This window comes from Poecilia reticulata, linkage group LG13, assembly GCF_000633615.1.
Source record: "Poecilia reticulata strain Guanapo linkage group LG13, Guppy_female_1.0+MT, whole genome shotgun sequence".
Taxonomy (NCBI): Eukaryota; Metazoa; Chordata; class Actinopteri; order Cyprinodontiformes; family Poeciliidae; genus Poecilia; species Poecilia reticulata.
Genome location: NC_024343.1, coordinates 7941563 through 7952173, shown reverse-complemented (window position 1 = coordinate 7952173; position 10611 = coordinate 7941563). Strand labels below are relative to the sequence as shown.

Here is a 10611-nt window from a genome sequence, read left to right as displayed (position 1 = left end):
ACACACACACACACACACACACACACACACACACACACACACACACACACACACACACACACACACACACACGCATATAATAACAGCTCCAGGGTATTTACTATATGCTAGTGTGTCACTTTCATAAAAACAATTAAAGACTAATGTGTTCAGAACAAGGTTATTATAATTAACTAAAACTAAGCTGAAATTGAGAAAATTTTTAACTGAAGTAAATGAAAATGGAAATTAATGGGGGAAAACTAAAATTAACTGGATCTATGTGATGCATTTACAAAACTAAATCATACTGAAATTATAGATCTAATATCCTTCAGTCTTGTATTTATGAATTGATTTATTAACCTTTCAAACTGATGTGAAATAAAACCCACCACCCACCACCGCTACACTAGCAGTTTATGTCAGCTGTTGGCAAATTACAGCACTCCATAATCCTCCTGGTGACACTTGCACCAGTTGGCAAAATGGCAACAGCAGAAGTCGGAGAAAACACCTGAGTCAGTTGATTGTTCAAAAACAATTCCATACATCTTTTGAAAATGGTATCTTCTGTTGAGTGTTCATTATCACAGTAAAATACTTTGGTTAAATTTTAGGTCCAGAACTAAAAAAAAAATCAAAGTATGAAAAAGCTAAAACTATTACTTTAACCAATAAAAACAAAACAAACCCCCCCCCCCCAAAAAAAAACCACTTTCTAAAAACTGGTTAAAATTGACAAAATTTTACAAAGTCACAACAAAATATAAATAAACAGTAATGAAAAACCCCAAACTATTATTGCCCTGCTTCAGAATAGAGTGTTTTTAAAAAATATTTTATTATATCAGACAGATGCACTTTCTCAACTGTGCAGTCAGCTTAGAGTAAACATAGCCTCAGAGAAATTTTGTACAATTGAGCCACACGACAACTTTTGACACCCTAGAATGTCAAAAGCCGTTTTTCTGAGACATGATACACTTGTAACCCCCTACTGTCCTGAAGTTCAGGCGCCTACTGTAACGAGGACAATTACGCTGTCAATGGAGGTGTTGGCCTTCCAAGGCAATTGTCTGACTTTGTCATGAAAAGGGTGGCCCAGAAATAACCCCCATCTGGAGCAGTTGTCACCGACACCCTGTATCTCCTCAGGGTCTGGTGCAGTCATTGTCATGTTAGCAGGCCGTACGGACACACAGCAGTTCCGCTGCTAGTTTTCAGGCTGCTCTTCTCTCAGAGCTCTTCTGGACATCCCAACAGTAGCTGAGGGCTGTTAATCCCCCAATCAGATCCTGTTTTGCTATGCAGACAGGGTTCAGTGTCACTGTTCCCATGTGGTAAGTCGTTTAGAGAAGAAGACAGTTTCATCCTCTGTGATTGATGTGTCTGAAACTGTGTACAGTGTTTTTGTGACAGTGACACCTCAAGCTGTTAAATTCATAAAGGACAGAGTGTGAGAACTCTGCTGGCAGTAATTAGGATCTGGTACATTAGACGTTGCTTCTTCAGATTGCTTCACCATTCTCTACATGAGTGTTTGGATGTGTTGCTCCAAACAACACATCCATATTAGAATATTATTATAGTTAGTGATAATGGATGCAGTTCAAAATATTTGATCCTAAGTGGAAATTAGATGTTGTTGTAACTTATATCAACCAATTATATTAGGAGTCACTGTGAATGGTGATACTGTGGGCAGTAAAGATCTCTAGTAGCAGTCAGTCTTGTCACAAATCTAGAATAGCCTCTTACTGATGACTGTTGCTGTTTGACAGTCTCATTTCTGTCATCACATGCTAACAGTTTAATATTCAGGCAGCAGAGATAATATTCCACAATAACACGTCCTTAATTACACCATAAGTTGTTGACAAGCTTATGTTGAGGTTGTTGTTAACCTCATTTGCTTTTCCTCTTTAAATCTGTGTCTGACTGTATTATTAGAAAGATGGACAGAAAGATGGAGTTTGGAACTTGATGTTTGCCCATTATGATCAATTATGCATCACATATGTCCAAAAGTAAGAAGAAAAAAATCCCTCCATTTGTGCAGCATTCAATACCAGAGGAAATAACCATCGAAACCTGCAGCGCCTCAAAGAAAAAACCAACAAACAAAAAAACTAAAGTCAACAAACGAACAGATCAGAACTAACAGAGCAACTCCAACATGCTGCCGCCATGAGCGGAAAAATTATAGAATCTTGGAAATCAGAAATAGTTGCTAACTTGATACTACGGTTAGTTCACTGCCATGGTTTGTTCAGCTCTAACAGCAACCATGGCAAAGAGCAAATCCAAAGAGGAACTGTGGTCAGTACTAAAATAATAGGAGGAATCAACTTCACCTGTACTCATTGCCTTGCTAAAAATGGACTACCTTACAACAGTATAGTGTTTACCACATTTTATTTGTTCACTTGCACTCTTTTAGGCATCATAAAAAACGTTGTTTTCATTTGTTAACTGGTGGTTATTGCTTGTTTTTGGTTTAATTTTTTGGCCAGGTGTTACAGTTTGTAAAAACAAAGCAAGATGTAAAACCGTTGTTTAAAACCACTTTTTTTTTTCAACATGCTCATATTTCAGGGAAGGTCATGCAGGTTCTACCATGGTGTGCAGAAGATGCGGGACCAGCACACCCTACAGTGGGTCCATGGGCTGCGTGAAGCCTGGGACATCGAAGACCTGGTGTCTCTGGGGAAAAGGCTCCGATCCTGCTCTTACTATGCTGCTCGGGAACTTATGCAGGATGCCTCTATCATCTTTTGTCCGTATAACTACTTGCTGGATCCAATGATCAGAGAGACAGTGAGTTCCAATGGAAATAAACAKTGGAAGAACCATGAAAGCTGCAGATCAAGAACTCCTCATCACATCCGAACGTATAATCAGTTCTGTTCTTATTTTCAATATTTCTGGAGCAGATGGAGATTGACCTGGAGGGGCAGATCTTGGTGCTGGATGAGGCCCATAACATAGAAGACTGTGCAAGGGAAAGCGCCAGCTACACCTTAGAGCTCAGCAGCCTGCAGATGACCAAAGATGAACTGGACGGSATGGTCCWCAGTAACATTAGACGCTCCAAGCACGAGTCTCTCAGGAACTTCTGCTACGCCCTGATCAAGTCAGTGTTTGAGGGAAACGTACCATCTTGTCTTTATCAGAACCTGAGCTTTATTCAGTTTTCTGTTGTTAATTCAGCTGGATCCAAGAGAGCCAGGCACTGCTGTCTGAACGAGGGTTTGAGAGCGCCTGCAAAGTCTGGAGTGGAAAGGATATACTGACCATTTTCCACAGCTTGGGTGTCACATTTGACACCTTCAGTAACATGAAGGTAAAAAAAACTAGAGTTGCTGAATTTAAAGACCTCTTATGCTTCCTTGAACAGGTTAGGGTGGGTCTATGTGCTACACAAACATGTTCATTACAGTTTTTGCACAAAATCATTCTTGATTTTGAGATGTTATTGTGATGTTAGTCTGGTTAGTTCTGCCTATTTTGAGCTCCTTTCAAAATGAGCTGTTTTAGGGCCTCCTGTCACTTTACATCCAAATAAGCTACTAAAGGCCACGATCTTGGCCCAATGTTTACACTTGCACGTGAAAATAACTGCTAACAGATGCGCAACTTTGAGTGGCTTTGCGATCCATTGGCCACTGATCATTATCAGCCGATATGGGATCGGGTTAGCCAATCATTATTTAATGTTACTGATCACAAAAACCAATCACCAGTACCCCTGCAGAGGCCCTGTGTACAGCGTATTGCCCCCATTCTTTCACATTGAGCAAGCATGCTGCAGCCAATCCTGAACAATGTCGAGTGGAACCGTTGCGCTCTGAGAGTGATGTGAAGTTTGCATCTTGGAAAAATACCTCAAGAGAAATGCATKTCAAAACCCAGCAACACAATGAATTTAATGTCGCATTTAAAAAACAAGCATTTGAAGGTATATCAAAGCTGAGTTCAGAAAAAAGGATGACAGGAGAAACAATTAAAGCACCTCACAACTGTCAACAATGAACTTAACAATCAGAAGACTGAGCAAATAACCCAAAATATAATTACATTTATTSAACTAGATGACTAGCCTTTCTGAGGGGTAGAAGACTCTGGTTTCCATCGAGTGCTCTTGCTGTTGGACTGCTGCCACGCGCTATTGGGGCGCAATATTTCACAGAACTAACGTGGTTAGCTTCACAGAAACTAACAAGTTTCTACCAGGCAGATCKAGTGCCTGGTAGATRGGCCTGTCGCAATAAACGATAAATCAATTAATCGCACGATAAATTAAACCTATCGACCTCTTTTTAATTATCGGCTTTATCGTCTCTTCCTGCCTTTTTTCTTTTTGTTGATGACACTGAATGAAAAAAGGCTCAGCTCCGGTGCTCTCCACCGACCCTCCCTTTCTCATTTCCTTCGTGTAATGTCCAGCGCACAYTACACGAGTTGKGGGCCGAATGTCGGCCCATTTTCTAAACCTGAGAGAGACATTAGCTGACAGAAATCTCAGGTATAATGGTTCGATCGGGTTYGTCGTGCCGTGTGGTGTCCAGCCACATGGGCACAAAATAATGGCTCCAAGTCCAGTTAACTAATTTTAAAATCAGGCATTAATCAATGCTTTAYTAGAATCTACCTGTGATKCATGTGGCTAGAGTCAGCGTAAAGTCCTGACTGAATGAAAATCATTATAACCTATTTATGTCACGTTAACGAAGAACAGCTGAAAACTTACCGGGTTTATCAACGGCGGTAGCAATTTGGCTCCAACTCCTCCCCTTGTCATTTCTATATTCTTTCTCGAAATGTTGAATAAATATTAATGTTGTTTCCACATATCATCTCCAATGTCCGCTGGACTTCGTGTTGCGCCGTGTCAGTTGTTTGGATCCCCTCAGAAAGTGTGGAGGGGAATCCGCGCTTTCTGATTGACTACCTGTTACATTCAGCGTTAACGGGGAAACCCCTGATTTAGATCAGAGCGGCCACGACGATCTAAATCACACTACAAGATGATCGTTTACGAAATCACCAGCGACAATCTTAGATTGGCCAACGATCTAAGATTGTCACTAGGGGAAAATAGGGTCAAAAAACCGTGTAGTGTGAACTATTGCATTAGGTATTCGGATGTGCCCATCTTCTCTATTTAAATCTAGTGATTACTCAAGGCCAATATAGTATACAGACTTCATAATCTGCACTCTTTTGGTTGAATCCAGTATTTATTTCCACTTTGGCTTTATGTTGTTTAGTTKTTATTCAAGTACGTTTTTTGTTAATGGAGACTGAGAATACATTTTATTTTTGTTTTTGGTTGTTTTGTGTATTTAGTTCATCAGTTCCAGTGTTATGTGTTCTTTTGAAAATAAAGTGTATCTATGGCAGGAAATCGCATGCATTATTAGTCACTTCCATTAAATCAGCGTCAAAAGGTCTTGAAACAATACTATTGTTTATTGCAATAATTGTTTAGACAATTAATCGTCCAGCAAATTTTTTTATTGTGACAGGCCTACTGGTAGATACACAACTCTACATCCTTGCCCTAGATTCYTGCCCTACCAGGCATGGATCCACTTGGACTCTCACATCAAATGTTTTCTTAAAGCTGCAGCATACATCCATCCATTATCATACACCTTTATTCCTAGTGAGGTCACCAGGGTTTCTGGTCAATAGATGAGAGGCGGGGTCAMCCTGGACAGGTCGCCAGTCCATCATAGAAGCTGCACCATGTAAATTTTTTGCTAATGTCTTGACATGAGGCAGGTAATCTGCCTCATGCTAAAATTGAGCTACTCTGCCTCCTCTGTGTTCTGCAGAATTACTCCGCTCAGTCAGAAACAACCAGTGAGCACAAAACAGCTAGCCATGTTCTCAGGCAGATTTCATTTAGTAACTTAGGATTGTTTATTTTAATTCAACCTGCAGTTAACTTTGAATGATTTCTTTTTCAAATACGTCTTCTGAGATTTATTTMACTTTATGTATAATTTAGGCTGATGAGAGCCTGTATTGCTGATATRTTTTTTTTAATTGTCTTTTTGACTGCGTTGCACCTACAAGTGTTTTGTATGTTTTTGTCTAAATTAATGTGATTTTATAGTTCTTTTTTGCAAGATCACATAGCCGAAAGCATTTATACCTAAACCAACAAACARCCAATCCATCAAATTGATATCGGTGATTGGCAGTGATCGGCCCTCATGGGTGATCTGTATCTTCGTCAGCTGCAGTTAAACCTGATTGGAGCATCAATAGCAATTATTCAACTGTACATCTTTGAAAAGCAGATGTAGAGACTCCTGCAAAATCAACAAGAATGCAGCAAGTGGTTTCTGGATGGTAAAACCAACTGACAAAACACGCTGGGTTGCTAGGTGACGGGCTGGGTTTTGCTGGGATTGCTAGGTGAGGGACTGGTTTTCAAAGCCCACTCGCTGGCTTTGAAGTGCACTGCAGTGCAGCCTGGTGAGGAGCAGTGCCTGCTGATTTGAGATATTACATTACGGAGGTTTTGAAAATTGTTGTTTTTGAAAGTTGGGATTTTTCAGACACCAAAAAACTGKCTGAGTGTTTTCTTAAGGGATTGGCCTGATTTTAGAAGCAGTAGAAACCCAAAACTTGCAAATTGTGAATTTTGCCTAATAGGTCCCCTTTGAGAGTACATTAGAAGTTGAAAGTTTAAAGCTCTTTGGAGCAGCTTACATCAATTGCTCTACTGTATGTCCGAGACAGCAAAACCTGGCATCTGTGTTGGAGAAGGAGGAGGGTGTYGGTTTGGTTAACGGCAAGGAGGACATGGTGCAGGTCCCAATTATCAGCGCATCTACAGCAACTGTCCTGAAAAACCTCTTCATGGTGTTGGATTTTCTCTACAGAGACAGYTGCCGGTGAGACCAAACTTTGATGTTTTTGAAGTCCTTYGTGTTTCTTTGGTAACCGGTCGATCAGGAGGTGTTCCTGTGTCTGCAGGTTTGCTGAGGACTACCGCATTGCATTGCAGAGGAGCTACGCCTGGACCAATCAGGTCCCGCCTGACATTCCTGATGCCCAGGGCTTTTTGGTCCGGCCTCACCACCGACACCGTCAAAGCGCGCGGGTCAAAGCGGAAGTTCTCACCCTGAGCTTCTGGTGTCTCAACCCTGCTGTGGTGAGATGTTTGACATGTAAACAGAGGGTGTTATTACTGAGCTGAAAAAATATGCTGATTTCAATGGCAATAAGAATGTCAATTTCCCTGTGTTCTTTTTTTGTTATTAAATAAAATTGAACTCTGAATTTGTTTTTATTATTTTCAGGCTTTCTCTGACCTGAGTGGGTCAGTGCACAGTATCGTGCTGACATCAGGAACCCTGTCACCTATGGGCTCCTTCTCCTCTGAACTTGGGGTAAAATTCACTATCCAGTTAGAAGCCAACCATGTGATCAACAAATCCCAGGTTAATGAGATTTTATTGCCTGTTCTGACATGTGTTCATGAATAAAGCAGTGTTTGTTTGTTTTTACATGGAAACCTATTAACACTACTTGATTAAATTGACTCCAGAGATAATTGCAAGACTTTTATTTTTGCCAAGAACATTTTTTGCCCAGTAGATGTCACAATGTCTCCAAGTGATATAAAACCCAGGCTGAATAAGGAGACAGTACGCCTTGCTTAAGAATTTCCTTGAACTTTGTGTTTCAACCAGAACAATTATATACTTTATTGGATTGTATGTGACAGACCAACAGAAAGCAGTTCTAACATGGATGGAAAAGGAAACAAGCTTGTTTTTTAAGATTGTTTACAAGTGCAATTTTAAAAATATTTCTCAGATGTTATCATAGTGTATCCAATTTCTGATTTTAATAAGCTTTTTTCTTACTTTATTTTTTTTTTATTTTTTTTTTAAAAAATGACTAATGATAATGAAAATATCTTCAAAAACATATTATTTCAGTCATCCCTTCTGGAATTTGACCTGAATTCAAAGTCCAAATAAATAAATTCTGCATAATATGCTTAKGAAACCAGATGGTAGGTCCTGGTGTGTTGTCATTGCTCTGAACTGTGGAAATCCAAAAAAATGCATGGTTGGGARAAAAAAAATCCAGATTTTTACAAAAATTTAAACTTCACAAACAAAAAATGGATAGCAAAAGTATCTGCTGCTGTTGTACATATGGAAACTGAAAATGTTGCCAATTTTACTTTGTAAAGTAATTCAGGCTCAATCAGACTGGGTGGAGAGTTTCTGAACATCGATTATTATGTCTTGCCACTGATACTGTTGTATTTAACTAGCCCCTTCCACAACACAAAGAAAAGCTAATTTGACTATTTTTGCTTGAATATCACCCACTGTTTTCTGTTGTGCTTAGGTGTGGGTGGGCACTGTTGGTGCAGGACCCCAAGGCCGAAATCTCTGCGCCACCTTTCAGCGCTCTGAAACATTTGCCTTCCAGGATGAGGTGGGGGATTTGCTGCTCCATGTCTGCCAGGTCATGGCCAAAGGCGTACTCTGCTTTCTGCCTTCATACAAGGTAAACACACCAGCAAAACATTCTGTCCTCAAAGATAAAATATAGAAATCTAATTTAAAAAAGATGGACAATAAACCAGACTGTAGTGGACTACTATCAACCCCTAAACACATTGCACCAAATGCTTGAAAGGAGCAAGAGACTTAAATGTTGTGTTTACTGTAAGAGAGAGGATGCAACAGATGCAACTGAGCAGAAATTAACATTGACATATTTATTTCTGTTTTGAATGTTTACTGCAAGTAATACTTATTCTAAGTCTGTTCCAAAAGTTTAAGAATGGATTTGTTTTTTGTAAAATACCTTGAGAAGACATGTTGTGAATTAGTGTTAAACTGAATTTAATTGAACTGATAAAACAAGTGGAGCATTAATTTTAAGCTAGTTGTTTTTTCAGAGCATTGACCATTATATAATCACTATGGTGTTATCCATTTTCTATTTCTATCTTTATGTAATATCTGCCCATGATCTTTTCTTAAATAATTTAATCTGGTGGTTCAGGGTTTGTTTTAATACCACTGCTATGTCTTACCACTAGGAGGAGGAAGAGACCACACATCAATAATTTTGCTGCAACAAAGCATTTAGATCAGACAGCATAATGGTGTACTGCTGGATATAACATACATTAACAATCAAATTTTTTAAGCACAACCATATTTAAAAATTAATAGTTTTAAAAGAACCAAACCTGAACTTTATTGGATTTGTTTGCCTTGCTAAAGTTCAACACTATCACGTTATAATAGTCTTCCTGATCAATAAAGGCACTTGTCAGGGACTTGTTAAATGACATCATTCTGACAGAACTGTATCCTCTTTCAGTTAATGAGGACACATCTTAGTGCACACTCATAGACACTTTGTCCCCTTTGTTTGTTGCGTCTTTATCTTCATGAATAATGAATGTTCTCTGTAGCTCAGTTGTCACTCTGGTTTAGTGAAAGCCAAATGGATTTCATGTGTTGTATGAATTTGTCCAAAAATCACATTGCATATGCAGTGTAATTAAATAACATATATAATTTTATGTATTTAATATATATAAATGTAAAGTTGTTGATGGTGCTGATGTATCGTTCCCCTATGATGAGTCATACAGAGACGTGTGTTTTGCCCATGACAGGTTTTAGTTTGGCCTKTGGCGTGTTTTCATGTCTCATCTTGGACCAGTATTTCTGTGTGTCTCRTCCAGTGATYACTGGTTTGATTTGTCTGCAGTCTTTGCTTGCTATCAGGTTGCATTCTCCAACAACTTATGATACCATCATGTAAACAGCAAGGGAAAGCTAAGACTCAGGTTTGTGTTGTTTTCCCCTTTTACCTCCCTTTTGTCAGCTCGCAGTACCAGCCAAGCAGCGTCTATGAACCTTGGGATGTTTTTTTTCTATTATTTATATTCATGTAGAAGTCTTTCCCTTCCCTGGTTCATAAATATTTAATATGCAGTCAGCTTTTAAAGATAAGGAGATGAGGGAATATGAAGGGCTGGGTATTAATTGGAGCCCATAGAGGCCTTGGTGGTGCCACAGAGTCCCGTCTGCCTCTTGCTGTGTGTAGTTGTGTGCAGGTAGTGGACATAGAGATGGTAAGACATCTCAAGACAATTCTATTCACTACATTGAAGTGATGAGTATCAGCTTCATCTACACAGCTACCTCTGCAGTAGGCAGAAGCCAGAGAGATGAATGRGTTTTGGGGTCATTCGTGTTTTTGTTGTTCTATTCTCATTAATCGTGACACTGTTGCACTGCCTGTAAATATAGGCAACTTCTAAATCTATTAGGCATTACCTGTACATGCARAGTTCTACAATTCTGCTAACATTCCTACAGTTATGGTTATGGACTCGCTATCCCAAAAGTTTAAATCTGTTCTGTTTTTGTGGTACTTTAGTCTAAGCCAGTGTTTCTCAACCTTTTTTGGSCCAGCGCCCCCCTAGCCTTTATCCAGGTCCCTCACCGCCCCCCACCAAAGAATTTGTAGGCTACTTTGCACTAACTATTATTTTATTATTAATATTACTATCACTATTGTAGATGTTTTCATTTTTATGCTTGTTTTTGTATTTATCATCAA

At 39.3% G+C, this 10611-nt stretch overlaps 1 protein-coding gene across 3 annotated transcripts in view; it reads left to right on the top strand.

The window, feature by feature from the left end:
• Positions 1–10611, top strand: part of brip1 (BRCA1 interacting helicase 1) — a 104990-nt gene that overhangs the window by 12382 nt on the left and 81997 nt on the right. For all 3 annotated transcript variants that reach the window (XM_008425200.1, XM_017308324.1, XM_017308325.1), the window contains exons 8-14: positions 2578–2799; positions 2916–3115; positions 3193–3325; positions 6739–6893; positions 6976–7153; positions 7302–7442; positions 8368–8529. In XM_008425200.1, the coding sequence (XP_008423422.1) occupies positions 2578–2799; positions 2916–3115; positions 3193–3325; positions 6739–6893; positions 6976–7153; positions 7302–7442; positions 8368–8529 (1191 nt within the window). The remainder of the gene's footprint in view (positions 1–2577; positions 2800–2915; positions 3116–3192; positions 3326–6738; positions 6894–6975; positions 7154–7301; positions 7443–8367; positions 8530–10611) is intronic.